The 24,104-nt window shown below is 46.3% G+C and overlaps 1 protein-coding gene across 1 annotated transcript; it reads left to right on the top strand.

Annotated features, from left to right (window-relative positions):
- The first annotated feature begins 15 nt into the window (after positions 1-15).
- Positions 16-21,939, top strand: Mtrr (5-methyltetrahydrofolate-homocysteine methyltransferase reductase). Its single transcript, XM_036207365.1, has 15 exons — positions 16-77; positions 1,340-1,504; positions 4,966-5,119; positions 6,932-7,049; positions 9,380-9,755; positions 11,580-11,702; positions 13,072-13,225; positions 14,023-14,111; positions 14,806-14,986; positions 16,528-16,570; positions 17,320-17,506; positions 18,328-18,446; positions 19,410-19,502; positions 19,590-19,769; positions 20,702-21,939. Exons 2-15 carry the CDS (start codon positions 1,376-1,378, stop codon positions 20,844-20,846), a joined length of 2,091 nt encoding a protein of 696 aa, XP_036063258.1. The 5' UTR covers positions 16-77; positions 1,340-1,375; the 3' UTR covers positions 20,847-21,939.
- Positions 21,940-24,104: the final 2,165 nt, after the last annotated feature.

The following is a 24,104-nucleotide window of genomic DNA, read 5'->3' as shown; positions in this document are numbered from 1 at the left end:
TGCGCGCGTGCGCGGTGTTCCCAAGCAGTACCTGGCTGGGGAAAGCCGTGTCGAGCGCAGGAGTTGGCGGCTTGTGGGTACGCGGCCCGGGGGTGGCGGGGACCGACGGGGAGCTGGGACTCCCGCCTGCGTGGTGGGGATGACGTCTCTGGGTCTCCGGGGCCGCGGGGGGCTGACAGGGTTCTGTGGGGAGGAGGCTTCTTGGCCACCTTTTCCCCCAAACCCGCACGTGTCACCCAGGGTTCCTGTCAACCCTGTATCCCAGCTGTTGTCTGGTCCTTAGCAATGCTTCACTGTGAACCTGCAAGTTTTCGTGTCCTGGTTCGCCCGCAGATAAGCCGCAAGAGCATCCAACTGTAGTGGCTTCACTCACCCAAAGTCAGTTTCCTGCATATTGACAACCTTTCAGGGTTAGCCACTAGATGGAGCGGAGATGCGTGGAACCCCAGTGCCCTTTTTGACCGGTGTTTTACTCTGGGTTATCTCCGAGGTGGGGCGTGGCTTAGAAATACTGTCTCTGCAGTTGTTTAGCTTGACCTGTTTAAAGGGCCCCTGGCACTGGGATCGGGATCTATCCCTGGTGCCTGAGCCGGCTTTTTGGAGCCCAGTGCCTAAGGTGGGACACCTTGCATAGCCTTGGTTCAGGGAGGAGGGGCTTGGACCTGCTAACTGAATGTACCAGGCTCTGCTGACTCCAGAATGGAGTCCTTGCCTTGGAGGAGGTGGGAATGGGAGGTGGGATGGAGGGGAAGGCTGGGGGGCGGGAGGAGGCAGGAGAGGGGCATCTGTGGTTGGTAGTAAAATGAACAGAAAATTTCTTGATAGTAATAAAAGAAAATAAGAAATACCGTCCCTGTGTTCAAGTCCATGTACACTAATTACTGATTTAATGTAACAGTGGGGACTCTGAGGACGGTCAGTACTTTGAATAGGCTCCAGCAGGAAACAGTAATTCCGCAATTTTAAGGGAATGTTGTACACTTACAGTTTTTAAAAAGGAAGACACAGAAAGACCTTTAAAGGTAAGTGACACAGTGTTTGAGCTTTGCTCGGGCCCTTCACCTTGTCATCCCTAATCATGCAGTTTTACAAGCCTAATCCTGCATACAAATGAGCAGAGTTGAGGGTCAGATCACTCTCCTACAAGTATGCACCTCTGAAAGGCACTTGCAAGATCCAAACACAGCTGGAAATCGGGAGTGGATTTCTGAGCAATGGGATTAAGAATCTCACTTCTGTATGCTTCCTGTCTTAATTCTCTCAGATTGCTGTGCAATTAATACCTGCGGATTACCTGCTTCATTAAACAGTATCCCCTCTCCCCTTTGTGGTTTTTCAGTCTCACTGTTAGAGTTACAGCCCATGACCTGAGGTGATGAGAAGGTTTTTGTTGCTGTATGCTACACAGCGAGGACAGGCGAAGGCCATAGCAGAGGAAATAAGTGAGCAGGCTGTGGCACATGGGTTTTCTGCAGATCTTCACTGTATTAGCGAGTCGGAAAAGGTAAGGGCAGCTGTTCCTGCCGGTTTTGCTGTACTTTGTGCTGTGAAATGGTTGCTTGTGAAATGAAGCTCTACATCCATCCCTCTCCACTTTTTTTGTTGTTACGGGGACTCACTCAAGCCAGCCTTGAACTCACACTGTTGCCCAGGCAAAACTTGAACTTAGGATCATCCTGCCAACTCGTTGAGATTAAACGTAGAAGTATACATTTGAATTAGGTTAAAAAAAATCTTAGAAGCTGAAACAGATACTATCTACCTGTAAATGGTAACAGTAGTTTGTGCTTCATTTATCTCAGACAGCTGGGAGAACAAATACGATGTTTTTGTATGACTTTTTGCACAGTTGTGGTTTTTTACCCTATAAAGTCCTTGCAATTCACTGTAGAGTTCCTCCAAGTGAAAGGCCATTGGGCGTCCTCCATGAGCTGGAATTTATAGGAGTGGCTTCGGGATCCAGTAAGTCTGCTCAAGTCAGGGACTGCTAGTCTGTGTGGTTACAGTTTCTCTGAGAAGTCCCTGCATTCGCCAGAGTTGATCAGCACTGGACCGTTCTATACCCTGTTCTCAGTCTGAGGGGTCCCAAATACACTGTTCACAGTAGTTCACATGATACGACATTATACAGCTAAATGCTTGAGCTGGCTCCTAGCCCTCAGAAGCTATCTGGACAGTGTTCTCTCTCTCCAGTTCAGTCTCCCCTGGCCTTTCACAAGCCACAGTTTCAGAAGGCTAAACCATCTGGGGCATGGTGAGTTATGAATTGTGCTTATCAAAGGAGATATCCCCTTTATGCAACTCAGCTGTAGCTGAGCTTCCAAGGTCACCACCAGTCAGACAGCCCTGTCATTCAGCAGTAACTCAGAGTAAACATACCACAGTGCTCATGCTGGACTGTACCCTGAATCTGTAAGAGCAGGCAGATGTTGTCATAAAACTAGCCCCTATTGGGCTTTACAGTCAACAGCACTAGCTGGGTCGGCGTCTGTTTGGCGCGAAGGTGAATGATGGTTTTCCTTATAGTGCCATTTGAACCGGGCTGTTTGCTCCCCTCTTATATAATATCAGAGGGACCAGCCTCAATATTATACATCCCAGGGGCTCAGGAGAGAGGACTACTGACGGCGAGGACTATATTCCGGAAATAGAATCCATAGTCCACTTGCTTTAATTCCTGTGGCATAACATCCTGTATACACAGCTTCAGTTCTGTTCTCATGCCTGGCTCCTTTCTTGCCTGATTTCTCTCTATACTTACCTACTGCTCCCTCTAAGTTCTATCTTAATTCTCTCGTCTTAATTCAGCCTCAACGAGGGCCTTTTGGCTCTTCCTCATCTTCCATCTCATTCCTCTAGTACTCTCTTCTAGTCCTTCAATCTAGTTCTTCCCCATCTCAGTTTGTTCCTCTCAAGTTCTTACCCATCTAGTTCTTCCATTCTCTTTTCTCTTTTCTCCATCCTGTCCCCTGGAAGTCCTGGTATATAAAAAGAGGGTCTGAGCTAAAATGTATAAAGGTATTACTTAATGTCCACCTGACCTAGGCGGTGTCCCCTTGTGGAATTTACCTTAAGTCAGGAGACTTGTATGTGGGCTGCTATTACTGTTAGTCCTTGAAAGTTGGGCACCCACCTGGGCGGTGTCTCCTTGTGGAATTTATGTTAAGTCAGGAGACTTGCAAGTGGGGTGTTATTGTTAGTCCTCAGAAGTTGGGCACCCACCTGGGTGGTGCTTCCTGTAGTCCTTGAAAGTGGCTAAGGGAGATATCTGATTCCAGAGAAAGCCTTTCCTGAGGCTGTTCTCCAAATTCCTGGAATGTGTATGTCTAGTCCACACTGTTAGCCCTTCTAGAGGAAAAGTCAATTGGGAAAACTATGAAGGCACACATGATTTTCATAACAGAATACAGCTGATATATAACAAGCCAAGTAACACCAAAAACTCCTTGGGATTTGGCTTCCTCTGGAGGAATTCCCTGATCCCTCCAGGTAGTGGCTTTGCCATAACCAGCTGAGTTCTTATGGTACATTCCTGTGGCCCGCAGCACTCCCCTGGCTGAGCAATTTCTCCAGTTGAGCATGATCTACGTGGAAAGGAGAGCCCTCTGTTCCTTACTTCACAGTAGTCCTGTTCATACTGCCTTGTGAGCATTTAACAGCCTGGTAGAAAGTTATCCCAAGTCCTTAGCCATAGGCATGAAAACGAAAGTGCAGGTTGGTTATAGCTAAGTGGTAGACTCAGCATTAAATCAGGGTCCATAAAAAAGTAAAATAGGGTTGGGAGTGTAGTTCAGTTAATAGAATGCTTGCTAGCATGCACAAAGTCTTAGGCTTGATCCTTAGCCCTGCATATAATCTGGGTGTAGTGGCATACACCTATAGTCCGGTAGGACTATAGAGGCAGGAGGATCAGAAGTTCAAAACCAGCCTTAGATATATAGCGATTTTAAGGCCAGCCTAAGATGAATGAGTCTCTGTCAAAAAAATGTACAGTGCATTCTTTGACCCTAAACTGGGTTATGTTCATGAGCAGAAGAAAAAGAAACCTAGCAAGAATTAGCATGGGCCATATCTATTTGCCTTTCATGAAGGAAATGTGTTGGTTTTAACAGACAACTGATAGCGAAGGGCAGCACTTAATTTTCCCCTTTAAAATAATCCTCTGTTCCTCTGTGAACCATTGCCTGTTTCATTTGTGATACACATGACTGTTCAGATTTGATGAAGATTCCAGAGCCTTGCACTGCAGTCTATCTTCACTGGGATAGCCTGTGTCGCTCCTGTGTTCTGCATTTTTTAAAATGTTTGTTTGTTTGTTGAGGTGGGGCTCACTGTGCAGCATTGGCTGATCTGGAGGTCACCATGTAGACCAGCCTGAACTGGAATTCATAGAGAGCCACCTGCCTCTGCCCCTTAAACAGTGGGACTAAAGGTGTGCACCACCACACCTGGCCCCGTTCTGACTTAACCCTGGTACTCAGTGTCTGTCCTCTTTGCTTCTGACTCACCTTGACCCCATAACACCCCTTTGCTCTTTTTACATTCATATACATACATACACACACACAATATACCCATTTTCCTTCCTTGCTTCTCTTGCTTCTTTCCTGTCCTTCTGATGCTTTTGATGAGCCCATTTGCTCTCGTGTTTTCCTAACTAAAGAATCAGTGGCAGTGTGGGGGGAACCCCAGACCTTTTCTTAATGAAGCACATAGAGGAAAGATGTGTTAAACTCTGCTAGCCTCCTGGTGAACATCAGCAAAAGTGAACTAAAAAGGCAGTGTTCCTTTTCACCTGGTCACTAGTGTTTGTTACAATAACTTGGCAAGAAGGAAAATTAAAAGAAGTGTGCAAGACAGGAAACTGGGCTGATGGCGTCCACTTGCTTTGTCTTGCTCTTGCTGATGTGTTAGTTCACAAATGCATGCAGTCCTCTGTCCTGACCTGCTCTTCTTGTTTTGTAGTATGATCTGAGAACTGAGACTGCTCCTCTGGTAATGGTTGTATCCACCACGGGCACTGGAGATCCACCTGACACAGCCCTCAAGTTTGTTAAAGAAATACGTGACAAGACATTACCCATAGACTTCTTTGCTCACCTGCGATACGGATTATTGGGTAATGGACTGTATTTTGTTTTTAATATATGCAGTTATTGCTTTGATATATGAATTTATCTTTCAAAATCATGAAATATAATTTCTTATTTTTACATAAATGTATCTATATAAAATATAGACATGTCAATGATTGTCCAATTTATACTCCAAAGCAATGCTATGGTCCTCCCTTCCTCCTGTCCTGGTTGTATCTGGCTATCAAACCTAGGACCTTACATCCTAGGGAAGCACTGTACCACTCAGCTACACCCCCAGCACTCTTCAGAACCTCTTGAGTATCTAGGGAACATTTTCAGAATATTAGTGTCTAGGCCTCACTACAACAGAATTCTTGAATATTTAATTGTTTAAGATAACAGCAGGTCACTAAGAACATAACTTCAGAATTGTGGTTTTCAGTTCTAGTCTATTGGAACCAGCTGGGGAGTCTTAATGATTCCTTTATATTCAGTTGGTCTGCTAGCAATGACTCTGATATTCAGAGGTGGGACTCTGTTGTCCATAGTGATGGCTCTTTGCCGATGGTCATTTTCATGATCACATGTTAAGAAAATGGCCTAGGGCTTTGTAAAGCATAACTCAAACAGGTTATGGTAAGGATCAGAAGGGCCAGCATGGGGCCAACAAGATGGCTCAGTGGGTAAAGCAGCCGTCTACCAAGCATGATGGCCTGATTTCAGTCTTCAAGACCCACATGACAGAATCCTGCAAGTTACCCTCTAACCCTCACATTATACCAGTATGTGTGACTCTCTGTGTGTGTGTGTGTGTGTGTGTGTGTGTGTGTGTGTGTGTACACAAAATAAATTTTAAAAACAGAAGGGCGTGAAAGAGACAGTGTGGGCCCATATTCCTGGCCTGTGGTCTGTGTGATTCATCTCTGAAGAATATGCTTGGGAGAGGGTCTAGCACATTTAGCCTATGCTGCTTAGACAGTCCATTCTAACCCCGGCTGCCATCTGGTATATGCTGCACATGTTTGAGAAAAGATGGAAGCAGTGCTTCAGATTTACTTGAAGTTTTTCTACAAAGATCGTACTGAAGCCTAATCCAGCCACTCTAGTCAGTATTGGACTGGGCCCACATGTGGACCCGTCACATGCTCACTCAGTTATAGGGAGAAGACATGGGGATAATTAAATTGAGAGTTTAAGTTTCAGTTTTGAAATTTCAAGCAGATGCGAAGCTTCCTCAGCATTTGAGGCTGGGGCAGTTCTTTAAATTGCATGACAGAAGCATAAACAGCCTCTGCTTGTCTTGCCGGTGCACCTGGGTGTGCAGGTACACGTGGCAAATACTGTTGGGCAGATAGGCATTTGAGGCTTTGTGGGTTACGTGGTCACTCGTGGCTGCTGGGCATGACTATTGTGGCTTCAAAACCACTATGCCATCTAAGCAAACAGATGTGTCTGTGTTCCAGAGAAGCCTTCCATACAAACGTGGAGGTGGTCCTTGGCCGTGGGGTTCAAGGTTGGGAAAGTGTAAAGTACATACTGGGCTTCAAAGCCAGCTTGACCTGTGTCTTCAGACCCCTGCCTTGTTGCATTAACTCATGGAAACAGAAATGTTAAGTATGTGTATTTCTTCGGCCAGTAGCCAGTATTTGTTATGTTACTACCTGGTGCTTTCATGGTGTACAACAGAGGAGCATTGCGTACTTAGCATTGTTGAAAAAATAAGGAAGTGTGGATATATACATTATTTCTCGCTGTGTATGTAAGAGTATGGGATAGTTTTTAGACATTTTGTTTTTCCATCTGTTACATCTTTGAGCTTTTGTATGCACCGAGTATCACTTTGGGTTCTCTAGGTTTGGGCGACTCAGAATACACATACTTCTGCAATGGAGGGAAGGTAATTGATAAACGCCTTCAGGAGCTTGGAGCCCAGCACTTCTATGACACTGGACATGCCGACGACTGTGTAGGGTAAGGGCAGTGCATGACTGTTTTCAGTTAACGCTTACCATGGTGCAAGTTGTGAGCCAATAAGAGATGCTTGGCTTGGCTTAGCATCGCCAGCCATCTGAGTTCATTATAAGCTCAGCATGTGGCCGGAACTCGGTTCAGATGACTGGAGCATGATGGGCCTGTGTTGTCATGTCCCCAACCCCCACCCCCAGTATCTTTTAATGGAAGGAGGAGCATCCAGCACTAAGACATGCACCACAGTATGGACGTATTTGTAAGAGTGAGCGTTTCTGGCAGCATTGGTATTGCCTGTGTGTCTTCTCTCCACCCTGCACACAGGGCCATGTTAGCCTGTCCTCTAGTGGAAGGAGCCCTCAGGCCGAGCATCACTGACCATGACATGTCTCTTACCATTTTAATGGCGTGCACTATTACCCTCTTTTCATCTTAGTTTTTGTAGCTCAGTGTTTGAGGCTGTGCACAGCCTTCCATATCTTCCTAACATGTTCTCCAGGAGTTCATCATTGTCCTGTCACTGTCTACTCTCTAGCCTTTAACTGTCATTATTGTAGCCAGACAATAGCAGACATTGTTGTTTTGTTTTTGTGTTTGTTTTCCATTAGGTAAAAATACTGAATGAATTTCCAGTCAGTGTGTTAGTAAATAACCTGCTTATGAAGTAATGACCTCAGCAATGCCCTGCTCTTCTCCTTCCTCCTTTTCTGAGTGCGGCAGGGACTCCTCATGCTTCCTCTCCTCCTGTGTGGTGCCCAAGCCTGCCATGATTCCCTTCAGCTGCAGTGCTGGGAAAGGTTCCTGTCTCTGGTGCATGTTTTTCCTACAGTGACACAATTCTGACATTTTCCATGTCACCCGCTCACTCTGTGGCTTTATTTTGAACTATCTTTTTGTGAGCTATGTTTAATTGTAGGATAATGCTTGTATCAATCTAGCAGGCACATTTCCTATGCTACTGTACATAGATCTCTTAGAAGGGTTCTGGGTTATTTATTTATCAAGTATTAAAATTCCTGAGTATGTTTCAGCAGTTTGTCCATCTAAAATGTTCAGCCTAACTGCTTTATGTATTCAGAGTAAAGGTGCCTTGCTGAAGACGTTCTTGTCTGAAGTCCCTCCACGCTGAAGTTGAGAATGCACTTGCACTTACATGCCTGGGTTGAAGTCTTCCATCCCCACTTGACCAACACGTTGGTCACTCATCTTTCTGTGCCCGAGATAGAAAATAGCAGGATGCACTGTGAAGGTTCAGGCATAGTCAGACAGGTGGATGCTCATGGCGAGGGCTCTGAGTCAGGGCTTCTTCCCAGGGCTCTGAGTCAGCGCCTTCACAGTTACTGGTCTCGCTGTTTCTCAGCTACAAGAGTGAGGCTTTAGATGTAGCTTACCGTAGAACTTGCTTGCTTGAAGACTTCCCAGGATAAATGAGGTCTGTAGTACATGAACTCCTAATGAACACAGTGAACTTACACTCTGAGTGCTAAGAAGACAGAGGTCTGAGAGGACCCTCCTAGTCACCTGTTGTGGTGGTTAGGATTTGACCCTGCCTTTCAGTTGAGATGAAAAGTGATCATTTGATTTTCTCCAGTCTTTAGCTACTGCTGTTGATGGCATGTCAGGAGCACTGTGGCTGTGTTGTGCTTATTAGTCCTAACAGACCTTCCACAAAGTAGGAATGAAGGAATGATTAAAAAGGAAGGAAGAAAATAAATTATTTCCCTGAGATTAGCCTTTCTAGAAATCTCAAAAAATATATAGATAAGGTAGATAGATAGATGATAGATAGATAGATAGATAGATAGATAGAGTAATTAATTAAAACATTTTAAAAGACACATTCATAGGTTGGTAGATAAGGAAGGGAACTTATTTAGTCAGACATTAAGTTTTAATTGAGAATGATTTATTGGTGATATCTACAGGAGAAAATGAATAAATTCAATAGACAGAATGAGCTGGTGCCTTCTACTGATACAGTGACCACTTGTAACACAAGTGTTGCTAAGCTCTGTTAGTGTCATCAGGTTTGAACAGGCCTGTAAAATGTTAGTTCCCTAAAGATGGCCAGCTATGAGGGTAATTAGATTCCCATTATCAGGGCAAAATAGCTTCACATCTCAACTCATTTGCTCTGTGTGCATGTTCATTTGTACAGTGCTAATCAACACAGTGCTATGCTTTTGAAAATTAATTATTTGTATTTTTTGAAGAGTCTATTTCGTGCATCTAACAGTATAGTACTCTGCTGAGTGAACGGACTACTCTTCTTTCATTGTTGTGCTCAAATGGACACCTTAGCATTTGGTTTTTCCCCTTTCATTACACACCAGTCTAGAGCTCGTGGTAGAGCCGTGGATTGCTGGACTCTGGGCTGCCCTCACCAAGCACTTTAAGTCACTTGGAGGACAAGAAGAAATGAGTGACGCACTCCCACGGGCATCAGCCGCCCCCTTGAACACTGCTGGGAAGCTGGAATTGTCACACATCCAGTCACAAGTTGAACTTCTGAGACTAGAGGATGTGGGGAAAAGGGATTCTGAGGTTTGGGAACAAAATGAAACAAACAGGAGTCAGACCAGTGATTTGATTGAAGACTCTGAGTCCTCGCTCGTCTGCTCTGCTCCCCCACTCTCACAGGCCCCGCTAAGTATTCCTGCTCTGCCCCCTGAGTACTTGGAGGTGCATCTTCAGGAGCCTCTGGGCCAGGTGAGAGATGAATCCACGCTCTGTGCTTCATAATGTGAGTGCTGGCTTGTGCTTGTTGGTCACATCTCCATCTGTAACTGCAGTCCTGCAGCAGCTGCGCCTGTTATGCTGTGCAGGGCCTGCAGCTGCATTAGTGGGAACACTCACCAGAGGCCCCCAAAGAAGACAGCACTTACTGTCTGACCCTTCCAGAAAAGCAGTGTCCACCTCTGTGTTCCGAGTGGCCTGATGTGTAGAAGTCCTTTTTCCATCTCTGACATAGCCTCTCATGGTGCCACTGTCTTCACACCCAGTTGCTGAGCCTCAGCCTGCTCACACCTCTCTCTCTCTCTCTTCACTCCCAGTTGCTGAGCCTCAGCCTGCTCACACCTCTCTCTCTTCACTCCCAGTTGCTGAGCCTCAGCCTGCTCCCACCCTCTCTCTCTCTCTTCACTCCCAGATGCTGAACCTCAGCCTGCTCACACCCTCTCTCTCTCTCTTCACTCCCAGATGCTGAACCTCAGCCTGCTCCCACCCTCTCTCTCTCTCTTCACTCCCAGATGCTGAACCTCAGCCTGCTCACACCCTCTCTCTCTTCACTCCCAGTTGCTGAACCTCAGCCTGCTCACACCCTCTCTCTCTCTTCACCCAGATGCTGAACCTCAGCCTGCTCACACCTCTCTCTCTCTCTTCACTCCCAGTTGCTGAACCTCAGCCTGCTCACACCCTCTCTCTCTCTTCACTCCCAGATGCTGAACCTCAGCCTGCTCACACCCTCTCTCTTCACTCCCAGTTGCTGAACCTCAGCCTGCTCACACCCTCTCTCTCTCTTCACTCCCAGATGCTGAACCTCAGCCTGCTCACACCTCTCTCTCTCTCTTCACTCCCAGTTGCTGAACCTCAGCCTGCTCACACCCTCTCTCTGGTGCTCTGAGTTCCTCCAGCCCCGTGGCACAGACTCAGCGCCCCATCCTGTGCATACTCCCCCAGCTCTTGTTGTTGGACTCCCCCCTCTGCGCTCTGCTGTCTGCACTCTGCCTTCCATCTTGGCAGTGGGAAGGTCTCCTCACCCGGATGGGCGGCCAGCTCCAGACCCCGTCTCAGCAGCCTGCTTAGAGTGCTCTAACACTAGTTGTCACTGGCCCCCAGGAGTCAGACTGAGGTGGTCTTCTTTGCAGTTGTGTGGGCTGGAAGACTGAGAGCAGGATGAAACAGTCAGAGAAACTGAGCTGGGGTGCGTTCTCTCTGAGGCCTGAGAGGGCTGGTTCTTAGCGGTGGTCTAGAACTGGGACATGGGCTGGTGTGTAGTCGGAGTCCCTGGATGTGGGCTGCACTGAAGGGGAGGCAGCTAAGGTAGGGTGTGACCTCGAAATACTGAGCGCTTCCCACAGAGCTAGCCGTGCTGGTGGCAGTTCTTCTGAGGGTTACATTCTCGATTCCCCCCACTGGGGCTCCAGCATCCAGCTCGGACTTGCCCCCAGCTTTCCCATATGGCCAGTTGTCCAAAGTTAGTTGGCTTTCATTTGTTAAAACGTTTTCTATTTGCAAATATAATCAAATCAAGTTAGAGGAAATAGAAGATACCACAAAAAATTAGGTTTCTGTGTAATTTCCTAAGACCTGTGCTATCCTTACAGGGCCACTGGTTCCGAATACCTGTGAAGTAACTACAAGTACAAATGCCCTTCCTCCGTCAGGCGTACTCACCTCTGGGCCGGTCCCGGCGCTCCGCCTGCCTTGGGATCGTTGGTGCTGAGATGACAGATGCATGCCACCATGCCTGGACTTTTTAATGTGGTTCTGGAGGTTGCGTTTTGTTATATTTCGTTCCGTTTGTTTCTCAAGGAGGAAATCCCGACATCTGTGACTTCGGTAGATCCAGTTTTTCAAGTTCCAATTTCAAAAGCTGTTCAGCTGACTACAAATGATGCCATAAAGACCGCGCTGCTGTTAGAATTGGACATTTCAGTAAGTTGTTGTGGAGTTTATTCTCAGCATGGTCGTATCGTGAAGACATGCGGGCCCTTTGGTGCTGGGTTACTACACCCAGGAGGAGGTGTCTATGGCAGGACGTTTTCTCCGGGTCTCTCTCCTTTCTACTCGAGAGAAGAGGTGAGGTGAGATAGTGCAGAGCGCTGCTGCCCTGACTGTACCAGTGGCATCCAGACACTTTCACCTGTGACAGGCCAGCAGAGGGAAGCTGGTCACTTCAGACCAGCCAATGAGGTGGAAATCAAGTTCAGACTACATAGTGAGGAAAGGGCCAACTTCTCAGAGCAGTACTTCCGAGGCTTTGGAGACTCTGAAAAGATTCGGAACCTTCTCCAGAGAGGTGATACTAGAAAGCATTTGCCTGTGCTGTCAGGGAGCTGTATGTGGTCATTTGAACCCCATCTGTGGGTCCATCTGCATCTGCTTACTCTGAGGAATGCTGCAGTCATTAAGTCAGCCCTTTATCTTAAAGAACAACGTCCTGAGAAATAAAGTTGGCTGGGTTTTCAGAAAACCGGAGCACTTCGGGTTGTCTGTGAAAGTTCAGAAGAGCTTCCTGATAGAAAAGAAACGAGCCAGGCGGTGGTGGCGCACACCTTTAATCTCAGCACTCGGGAGGGAGAGGCAGGGGATCTCTGAGTTCGAGGCCAGCCTAGTCTCCAAAGCGAGTTCCAGGAAAGGTGCCAAGCTACACAGAGAAACCCTGTCTCAAAAAAAAAAAAAAAAAAAAAAACTAACAAACAAAAAAGAAACAACGGGCATCAACCTTCTGTTTTGTCTATACTGATGAGAAAGTCCACGTATCTATGTGTGCAGTGTGTGTGTGTGTGTGTGTGTGTGTGTGTGTGTGTGCCCTCGCGCGCGCGTGCGTGCACACCTGGGAAGGCTGGAAGGTAACGTTAGGAATTTTCCTGGATTCCTGGAATACTTTCCCATCTCATTCACTGAAGCAGTGTCTCTCAGTCAAACCCAGAGCTCTCCAGTATGGCTGGTTGTGGGCTGTGGGGTGTGCATACCGTCTCCACCTTCCAAGGCTGGATTTACAGGTGGGCGCCTGCCCAACCACCATTTATGTGGATCCTAGGAATCTGAACTTTGTTCTACAAAGTCATTGGCTAGAGCTTTATGCCCTCCTTGCATAGTTTTGTTTGTTCTGTTTTTTAAGATGGTGCCACACTCTGAAGACCAGGCTGGCCTCTGAATTCAAGAGATCTGCCAGCCTCTGGCTCCCCAGTGGTGGGATCACCCAGCACACTGCCCCTTGGTCTTTTCTAGAGTCCCTCCTAGTGAAAGTGTGTTTGTTTGATTACTGGGTTTACTCAATTTCACCTTGGCCCTTCTTTAGAAAATTGAGTTTTCCCATCAACCTGGAGATTCCTTCAATGTGATCTGTCCAAACAGTGATGCTGAGGTTGAAACCCTGCTTCAAAGGCTGCAACTGGCTGATAAGAGAGCACACCGTGTCATCTTGAAGATTAAGGCCGACACCAAGAAGAAAGGTAGGATGGACGCTGGACATGACCACACACACAAACTCGGATAACCACAAGCAAACTCGGTGCTGTCAGGTCTTGATGCTGTTCTTATTTATAGTGAGTAGTGTGGTAATGTACGCTTGTGGACATGAAGGGAGCCTAGAGCCTTTATGGAAAATTCCCATTATGTTTACTTCTCATAGTAATCTTTTAGTATGTAAAAATAATTTTTCTGTACATAAAATAAGCTATTTTATTACTTGAAATATTAATATTACTTGCATATTATATTGAACTGATCAGTCCTATAGTTCATGTTTTTCAAAAAGAGGTATTTTTATTTTTGTGTCTGTAGTGTGTGTGTGTGTGTGTGTGTGTGTGTGTACCACATTGTGCTGGTGCCTGGTTGAAGCCAGAAAGGGGTGCTGGATCCCCTAGAACTAGAGTTCCAGGCATGTGGATGCTGGGAACTGAACTCAGGTCCTCTAGAACAGCTGGCTTGCTTAGTAACTGAGTAATCCCTCCAGCCACTGAAGTTACTTTTAATTTTAATGGAACATCGTCCTCTATTTCCATTTTGTTTAGATTATTTATTTTATTTGGTACATTTTGAGTTTATTGTCAGTACACTGTTGTGAAGTTTCTTTCCCCTGGCGTATTTATTTCTGCCAGTTGCTGTTTGAATATTACCAGGAGTCACCACACTTGGAGCATTGTAGTGTCTCAGCTAGCTGTTGATTTTGGTGACTGCAAAGCGTGTTCTAAAGCTGTGTGTGTGGGTTGTGTCTTTTCTCCGGCATGATTCCTGCCTCGCCTACAAGGAGCTGCTGTGCCCCAACATGTGCCCGAGGGCTCTTCACTCCAGTTCATCCTCACCTGGTGTCTGGAAATACGAGCAGTTCCTAAAAAGGTATTCCTCCTTGTCTTCTGTGTGTAACTCGGAAGATGGAGACAGCTCCGTTTAAGACTCTTAGATAACCCTGGTACCCACCCCTGGAGCTATAAAAGATATGGAGTTCATATGTCTCGAAAATGGGTCTCCATCAGCCGCCTCTCTACCTGACACTGTCACACAGTGACGGGGGCAGCCTGGGCTGTCCTGCTGCACAGAACCCCCCTTCTCCTCCATGACAGGACGCTCCTGAGAGTGCGGGACTCGCCCCCTCTTCTCACCTGCTGTATTGCTGCCGAGCTGCTGTGTGGTGCAGCTTGGCCACTGCTGGATGGGAAATGGTTTGTCAGCTTCTGGTGAGGGTTAGCGGAGTTTTGATAGACTGAGGAGCCACTAGAGCTCAGTAGTGCATCAGGAACTGTATGGAAAATGCGTGCAGCTGATTTTTTTCTAAACACTCTTTGACTAGCTACAGCTGTGCTGGACTTGAATTGTCTGAGCAGACAGACCGAGTAAAATTGCTATTTTAAATGTCATGTTTTAAAACCTTGCAGTGTTTTTGCTGTTTAAGCTCGTTCTCTCTTCCATTTCTTAGCTCTTTTAGTAATTTGTTGTTTGTTCGAGGCAAGGTCTCACTGTGTCACTGGCTGGCCTGGAACTCACAGAGCTCGCCCTGACCACAGAGTAGCTCATGGCTGGCCTCTCTCCTCAGGCGTTTTTGCGCGCCCTGGCCGACTGTAGCAGCAGTGCTGCTGAGAAGCGGAGGCTGCAGGAGCTGTGCAGTAAACAGGGGGCAGCTGATTACAACCGCTTCATCCGCGACACCGGCGTCTGCCTGCTCGACCTGCTCCTCACCTTCCCGGCCTGCCATCCTCCACTCAGCCTTCTGCTCGGTGAGTCGTCCTCTCCAAGTGCCAGCCCTTCACACACTGTCAGGTGAACCTCCTCATCCTAGAGGAGCCTGGCTGTTTATGTCTCACTGTGGATCGTATGCAGATACAGTGTGGCCACATCTAAATGGGGTGACTGGGTATAGTGACATCTGGGCTCCCTCTAGAAGCCAGAGTACCTCCCTCTTTCACACTTTTTGATTTTGTTTTCATTTTTTTCCTTCTATTAATGTCACTGTCATTTTCCCTATTAATTTATCCAATAGTATTTTTTTACTTAGAATTTGGCATCTTTTTTTTTCAGTGACATTATTTAGCTGAGTTTTATCTGACTGACTGTTCAGAGGGAAAGGATGATTTTCATCACGGTTGATCAGTGTGTGGTGTAATTGAATGAAACATGTGCTCTGTCGAATGCAGAAATACTTCCATCAGGTGCACTCAGAAGCAAGGTGTTCAAGAGAAAGAGGGTCTTTGTAGCACAGGCTGACAGTCCCGAGCATGGGAGCTGGCTCACAAGGGCTGGAACTGTTTCCTGGATCGATGGCTGTGAGCACTCCGTGGGATCCTGTAGCCTGTCTTGCTTGCCTGCCTTTGTTTTCCTGTAGTGGTACAGGGCATGTTAACATGCACATGTATGTATAGTCCTCCTGTTAAGCCATCAGAGGGCATTTGGAGGCCTATGCAGGGAGTGGCCTGTCTTACTTTCTGCCCCTCACTGTGTGAGGGTAGTCTCCCCCATTCTGTCTAAGCCAACTAGCTGGTGCTTTCTAGCTTAGCAGTATTATGGAGGTGGTAGAGGCTAGTACATGGCCAGAATACAGGTTAGGAGCCACAGAGAGAGGGTCATTGGGACCTACACAATTGACATTTTCTAATTTTTTAAAGAAAAATTAACACATCTAAAATGTAAGATGAACTCTTTTGTTCATCCTGCTTTATTAAGACTAAGCCATTTTAGAAGGAGTATTTCAAAGTTTTGCCCAAATAAAATAAAAATAGAGTGTATTATTCATAAAAATTACAAAATTTGTAAGCAGATAATTCAAATATGGATCATTTATGTTGCTTTACCACGAGTCCCTGCGCATCTTGAAGCCACTGGGCTTCTGAGAAAGTCTCTCACCAGATGCATAGGTTTTAATTAAGCATACAAACGCAAGGAGTAAAAGTACTTATGCTCCTAAACGTTTTCTAAAATAGCTGACTTTGATATTTCTGAGGCTTCAATTTTATTTCCCATCTGCAAACTCTGGGGCATGTCGCTCCAGATGATCTGTAAGCCCATGAAAGCAGTGAGTCTGTTGACCGTAGGCCACTCACAGCTATGTTTTTTGACTCTTCATCCCTGAGACCAGCATGGGGAAAGGGATCCGATTTTAGAGTTGAGTGAGCAGTATATCACTGGGTCATTTACTATAAAATATTTTAAATGAGAACATGCCATTTTGAATATTCTAAGTATGAGAGGTAAATATAGGCCTGGGTTTTCTTTTGTTCCTGTTTCAGTGGGTCTGAGTTAGTTGCCTGTTTTTATTTTTTAGAGCACCTTCCCAAACTCCAGCCTCGACCATACTCATGTGCAAGGTATGAATACTAACTGACATAATATAGACTTCCTAAGTCCTGTGACTTCTGAACTCCCAGCTCTCTAGTGAGCAGGCCGGTTGCTGCTCACTCTGCTACTTTGTAGAGCATGGTGCTGGGCACACTGATCTGAAGAGCCCAGGATTCTGTCCCCTGGGAAGTCACAGCTTGTACCTGACGATCCAGTGTTCCCCTGTGAAACAGTAGGTTCAGGTGTCACCGTCCCTGGGCAGCTGAGGAGCTGGCGTGGAGGTTCAGCTCTGGAACCTGGGCGAGTGCTGGCCTAGCCTTCCAGTGCCCTGCCCCTGCCACCCAGTGTGCTTGTGGAGAGTTCACCCTCCATTTCTTGTAATACAACATGGATGAGGTTGGTGAACGTGCGTTCTGGCGATTCTGAACTTGGTGGGTTCTTCGATTTCAAGTCTGTCCACTTTATAAACAGTACCCAGTGCCTTGGCCCCTGTCCTTACCCGGCAGTAAAATCAATCAGGTCAAAACCTACCGAGTGGGGAGTCTGAAAGGAAGAGCCTGGAGCGTCTCACTTTCCACAAACCTTGCTGAAATGGTAAGGATGAGTGGATAGAACTGGAAACTTTCCTGAAAGCCCTCCCTGTGGAGAGGCAAGGGTTAGTTAGGATGGCTCTTGTTAGAGCAGTGGCAAGGGGGCTTGAAGCCCGCTTCCCCAGCACAGTGACAGCTCCATGCATCCGTCCCCATGGCATCATCAGAACTTGCCTATGTCTCTGCAGCTCAAGCCTATTCCATCCAGACAAGCTCCACTTCGTCTTTAACATCGTAGAGTGTCCGTCTCACACCGCAGCGGCCACACTGCGGAAGGGGGTGTGCACAGGCTGGTTGGCCACACTGGTTGCTCCATTTCTTCAGGCAAACACAGAAGCTTCGCCTGCAGGCAGTCCTGATGGCCTGGCTCCTAAGGTACTAGGATCGCGTGACCTCAGCTCTGCTAGATCTCCGCTCTCACCTGACTAGATCATTGTGCTCACATCTTAAATATGCAGGCATTTGTCCGTCTGTTGCTCATTGTGTTTGTAGAAAAAATGTGTTTTCTGTGACTGGTCTTGACTGTGTCCCAACTGGGTAGTTGTATGATCTTACCATATCTGTCATTTAGAAACGTGTTTTAAAATGCTTGGCGACATTTATTCTTTGACTATTTCCTACATGTATGCGGTGTATCTTGATCATATCCACAGCTCCCCCCGTGACACCCCCAGTCACATCTCCATCCCAGCTCATGTCTTCATTCATTCGTTCATTTGTTCATTTATTTTAACTTACTGAGTTCAGTTACTGCTGTCCATATGCTCATGAGTGTGGAGCTGTCCACTGGGGCATGGGATATATCAGTGGTCACAGACACAAAGGAAAGTGACTGCCCCTGCAGCCATCATGAGCTCTAACAGTTCCTACCTTGGGGGACGCTTGTGTTTCACACTTCTTAGTCTGCCTTCCTATTTATTGTTCCTTGGGTCATGTTTTAACTCACATGTAAAAAAGAAGTATGCTAAGTAAAAACACTTTCGGTATGAGTAGAAAAGAAAGTATTTACAAAACAAACTTCCATCTTCCTCTGTGGTAGATGTGTTCATGGCTTTAGTAAGGTAGGATACTACTGTGTAACTTAGTGAGGCTTCTCTGAGAGGAATTAACACTTGCGCATCCTCACATCTGTTATGTGCTCTCACGTGCTTGCCTAGGTTTTCGTCCCACTCACCAAAGCTGGTTCAATATTGCAGATATCCATCTCTCCTCGAGCGACACATTCCTTCCACTTACCTGATGACCCTTCGGCCCCCGTCATAATGGTGGGTCCAGGCACTGGCGTGGCCCCCTTCATTGGCTTCCTCCAGCACAGGTGTGTTCACTTCAGCTGGTGGGATATGCTCCTTGTCATCAGGGGTGGAAACATCACACATTGTGTTCTTCGGGCATTTTAGAATAATTGGGTGTTGCTCATGAGATTTGTGTTTTATAAAGTCCTTACCTAATGTCAGGTGCTGGGGTGGCTTGTCACCATGGGGAAGTATTTTTCAGTCTCTGCTCCAAGTCTGGAGCTTCCCTTTGGACTGGGGCACTCCTTGTTGTCACTCTGTCCTCTGCAGTCTGGATTATAGCACATGCACTTAGGGACGAATTTAAGGCATGCCTTCATGCTCTGGGGGGGGGCAGCTGTTCCCTGTCCTGACTAAGTCAGGTAGCATCACAAATACACTTGTACCAGGAGTCTAAAGCGAGCCTCAGACAGCCTGTGGGATGCTGAGACTGCTGGCAGCCTCTAGCCTGTGTTTCTCCCAAGACCTGACAAGCTCCAGTCCTTCACCTATCCACTGACTCTTCTGCCTGGGCTCATGCTGAGACAGCACAATGCTGTTGTAGTGTGTGCTGAAGTAATCACACACTTCATGGCCAGGAGCCAAAGAGAGGACATGGCAAGGGCCCCATGACCTCCTTTGGGGTCCCATCCCTGGCTAACCAGAGGCTGTCCAATATGCTCTACCTCTTAAACATTCTACCACATACTTGGTCCTCTCTCAGAACCAAGCCATGTGGACTTCTGAGAGAAAGGCACTGTCTAAGAGAGGGCTGCTGTATAATCTGCGTAGAACGTCTGCTTACTGTGAGCAAGAGCCCGGGATCAGTCCTTAGTGCTGTAGCATAAAAACCCAGATAATATCAGACAGCAAATGCTGATGTTCTGGGTGAGTCACATGGGACAGTCTGAAGATGGATCTTACAGACCTGTTTGTGGTGCTATTTCCTGATGAGCTAGATATGTGTTCCTCTGCTCATTCTCTCAGCATTTCCTGTTTTGCCTTAGAGAGAAGCTCCAAGAACAACACCCAGATGGAAATTTTGGAGCAATGTGGCTGTTTTTTGGCTGCAGACATAAGGACAGAGACTATCTGTTCAGGTACGGAGTGCGTCTGTTGTAACAGGTGGATGTTGTCGTCTTTAAACCCCCACCGTTCCGTGACCTACTGTGTTTGTTACGTTGCAGAGAGGAGCTCAGGCGTTTCGTCAAGATTGGGGTCTTGACTCACCTGAAGGTCTCCTTCTCCAGAGATGCCCCACCAGAGGAGGAGGCCCCAGCAAAGTATGTGCAAGACAACCTCCAGCGTCACAGCCAGCAGGTGGCTAGGATCCTCCTTCAGGAGAAGGGCCACATTTACGTGTGCGGGTACGTGGCCAGACAGGGAGACCTGGTTGCTGTTGTTGAGATGATTGAATTTAGGTTTTCACATACCTCATACATAAGTTTACCTCCCCAGGGTGAACCGTGGCAGGCCAGGCTGTGTTCCAGACACCTAAGTCCTGTCCTACAGTGTCCGAGCACTGGGGCACATGCTGAGTGTGTCACACTGTTCAGGCACTGGGGCACATGCTGAGTGTGTCACACTGTTCAAGCACTGGAGCACATGCTGAGTGTGTCACACTGTTCAGGCATTGGAGCACATGCTGAGTGTGTCACACTGTTCAAGCACTGGAGCACATGCTGAGTGTGTCACACTGTTAAGGCACTGGAGCACATGCTGAGTGTGTCACACTGTTCAGGCACTGGAGCACATGCTGAGTGTGTCACACTGTTCAGGCACTGGAGCACATGCTGAGTGTATTGCACTGTTCAGGCATTGGGAGATACAAGAAGTGAGGTCCACTCCCTGACCTCAGCAGCCACTGTGGGAAATCCCTGGAAGGTGCTTAACATGGAGTTAGCAAGGGACCGTGACACATGGGGTGGTGCCTCCCCTGCCTTCAGGAGCCCAGACCTGTCCTCAGTGAGGGCTCTGTCACTTGCTGTGCAATGAGGCTTGGGAGGATGAGAGCATGCAGGTCTGTGTGCTGCCGGGAGAGGGAAGGGCCAGGCAGTGAGTCAGAGCCAAGCTTCCCTCCCAGGGCTGCTCTAGGGAGGGTGGTGAGCCGTGGAGCCATGTGGTCAGCTCTGTTTAGAGAGGTAACCTTGGGTGAAGACTTGGCCTGGGGTGAGTGAAGCTGGCTATCTGTGGAAAACACGAGGAAACGGCAAAGATGGCAGGGTATGTGATTCATTAATAAAGAGGATTTGTTTAAAACAAATTCCTGTTCTGTAAAGCATGCTGTTTTGTTTTCTAGAGATGCCAAGAACATGGCTAAAGATGTGAATGACGCCCTGGTGGAAATCATAAGCAGAGAGGCTGGCGTAGACAGACTAGAAGCCGTGAAAACACTGGCAGCATTCAAACAAGAGAAGCGCTATCTTCAGGATATTTGGTCATAAACTGGAAGGAGGACATGTTTCTTCCCTCTTAAAATGCCAAAAGACAATTTTACTGAAGCTAAGTTTAAAATTTTTCAAAAATTTCTTGCAAGAGGTTGTGTGGAGAACAATCACTGAGTGGAGCAATCTCACGGGAGGTCTCCCACTCCTCACTTGCGGCCCCGCCCACTCCTCGCCTGCGGTCCCGCCCACTCCTCGCCTGCGGCCCCGCCTACCCAGGGCAGAGCGGTGTGGTGGTGCAAAGGCAGCTTGAATTGCACATGCCCCACGCACCCCCTACCACCCCAGAGGACAGGTAGTCGATGGCTCACCTGTGCCTGGGCACATTATGGAAAATTTGTGGATATAATATCTTTCTATGAAGTATACACAAAGAATAGTCATAACAGTAATATTTAAATCATGTAAGCCATACTTTTTGGATATTTATATAATTATTTGATTATGGTTTATTATCAAAATTATATTTCTGATAAAATATTTTAATTTTGAGGTAACCCTTATAAAGGTTTTTATGCTACTAGAAATATATTTGAAATCCTTCTCTGCCTTTTTCATCATGACTTTTTGTAATATCACAATTCTGAAGCGCAGGGGCATTTACATTACCCTCACAGAAGACACCATGTGTACATTTCAGTCTTGTTACACTGTTCTTCTCATGGACGCCTTTCATCTCTGCTCCTCACTAATAGAGATGGTTCTTTCCAATATTGGTTTTATTTCTGTGTACCACTCAGGTTATGTCAAGCCTTAAAACACTGTAGTTAGATTTCTGATTCCAAATCCTATGAAAGTTATGAAAATAAAGTATATGAAAGGCTTCTGTATTAGTTACGCATGTTGTTGCTGGGACTAAGCAACTTCAGGAGGGGATGTTTAAGCAGTCACGTCATGTCCACAAGGAGAAGGAGACTGCCTGTGCCTAGCTAGCTTTCTCCTTTTCATACACTAGAACTCCACCCATGGTGTGAGTCTGCCAACATTGAGTGTGGGTCTCTCCACCTCAGCCCAGGCTTGTCCAGAGATCGGTCTCCAGGGTGATTCTAGACCTGTCAACTGACTCTATAACTCTAGCAGGTATAATAAAACTTCCTCCATCTGGTACATTGTCTTGTTTAATTGTTCAACATTTAGAACAAATCCATACCTGGTGAAGTACTCCTCAGTTGAAGGAATTAAAGATCTGGAAAAAAAAGTAGTATGATAATCTCAACCTTGGTGAGGATTTGTGGCTTTTTGCTCTACTTTCCTCATTTTCCATAGTGTATTTTCACTATTGCATATTTTATGTGCAGTAAATAAAATAGGGGTTAGGAAACACCCCCCCCAAATCCTGTTATGTACCCTGTGACATTTGGGGTTGTATGTGTCAGCCACAGTAGACTGAGGCCAAACAGGAAGGCAGAAAGAACAGCGCCTCTCGGTGTAGGTGAGGTGCTCTTCTGCCCCTGTGCTGTATAGGGCATGACTGCAAACTGACAGATCCAAAAGATAAAACTGCCGAACAGTTTGCTGTAGTTCTGTTGAAAACAGTCAAATCTAGGTCTCTGCACAGGACATGCAGGTTCCTTGTGGTTCCTGTGAGGTGTTAGATCTGGTTTTCTCTGTTACCAGATGCTCCCCACAGCCTTATTAGCTGGTGATAATGAAATGTAACCACACAGATTTTTATTAAAATCATGAACAATGAGGGATAAGCTTCCAGCAACCGGCTGTGTGAGCTCAAGGAAATCCCAGCACCTGATCTAGATGACCCACCTTGTAAGAAGTGTGTTCCAGTGTGAGCCCCTTCTGAAGTGGGGGTTGGGCTTTCTCTCTGAGTGGTCCTCTGGGCCAGAGGTCTGACAGTGCCATTTTAGAGGTCAGCCTTCAGCACATCCCCAAGCCTTGCTGGATAGATAGTCTTTAAGTAAGGGTGAGGCATGTTATAAACGCTTCAATGCAGTTTCCCCTTTTTAGATACCACTGGTGTTAATGAGGGACCTTTTCTAACCCATTAATCCCACATGGATGGAAAGAGCTTAAACTGGTTATGCTCCAGTCTCAGCCTCCCTGGTCATGGGATTGTAGGTGTGTGTCACCAAATCTGCTCTTGTATCAGTATTTATATAAAATGTAATTGTAATAAGCAATTCAAGTGACAGAGTGTTCACTAGACATACCAGCTTGCTGTTCAGAGTCCTAACACATAGTTTAAAACTGCAAAATAGGCCACCTCATGCTAACCAAAAGAAATCCGATTTCAGTGAAATAAAGGGCAACTCAAAGCAGAAATCCTACTGGATATTTTCCCAGGAATTTAAGAATCAGTGAGAGAGAACATGGCTTCTTAATATGCGTGCAGTTAATAAAAGTTCACAATAGTTAAAGCAAATTTTCACTATCGGAAAAATGTAAAATGTCACTACATATCCTGAAAATGTATAAAAATCATTAGAAAAACAAGATTCTTATGCCCATCATTTTAAATTTTAGACGATTCAGAAATATTCCCTAAAAAAAAATGCAACTCACCAAAACAAAAGTAAAAAAGATAGAAAGTAATTACCTTCCTGTTTCTGTAACAAGCACCTGTGAGAATCAGCCTGTAAGACAGGCGGTGATGAACTGGGTTGGTTATTTTAAGCCTGTGGGGACAGCACATTAGGACCGGAAGGAGAAGATCAGAGTCCCACAGTCACCTTGGAGGACATTCCTCAGCAATCTGAAGACCTTCCATGAAGCTCACGGATTAAAAGGTCTGTCACCTCGTCAACTTTTAACATACAATCACTTGTGGAACATCACAACATACAAGTTACAGCACTTGAGTTCCTGTGTCTACCTAGGAAGGAAATTTCTGATTAGAAACCTAACAAAGCTCCAGAATATGTGGCTTTAGTGCTGATCTTACATATTTTGAAAAGAAGAGTGGTGGCTGGAGAGAAGACCCAGGACATCCTCAAGAGGTACTTGCTCTTGCATGGGACCCAAGTTTGGTTCCTAATACCTATGTCAGGCTGCTTACAACCACCTGCAACTCCAAGGGATTGTGGAATTTAAAGATTGGTCTTGGCAAATTCTGTCCCCTGAAACAACATTCTCAAATACATTGAATGAAGGGAACATAACCATGGCACTGGGATTTGTAGATGAAGTAGTATGCATGTCCAATAGCTTGATTTGGACATTATTCAGTGTATACATTTAATTTGCAGAGGTAAAGATAACATGTAAGAAGATTCATATGACTTCATATTTCTTGGAATGCAAGGC

Source organism: Onychomys torridus, chromosome 15 (genome assembly GCF_903995425.1).
Source record: "Onychomys torridus chromosome 15, mOncTor1.1, whole genome shotgun sequence".
NCBI lineage: Eukaryota > Metazoa > Chordata > Mammalia > Rodentia > Cricetidae > Onychomys > Onychomys torridus.
The sequence above is the reverse complement of the archived record's forward strand: the minus strand, read 5'-3'. Positions and strand labels throughout refer to the sequence as shown.

Coding starts and splice junctions, on each gene's coding strand:
- Mtrr (XM_036207365.1), top strand. CDS start 1,376: ATGAGAAGGTTTTTGTTGCTGTATGCTACACAGCGAGGACAGGCGAAG. Junction 13,226..14,022: donor GGCCGACACCAAGAAGAAAG/GTAGGATGGACG, acceptor CTCGCCTACAAG/GAGCTGCTGTGCCCCAACAT. Junction 19,770..20,701: donor GGCCACATTTACGTGTGCGG/GTACGTGGCCAG, acceptor TTTGTTTTCTAG/AGATGCCAAGAACATGGCTA.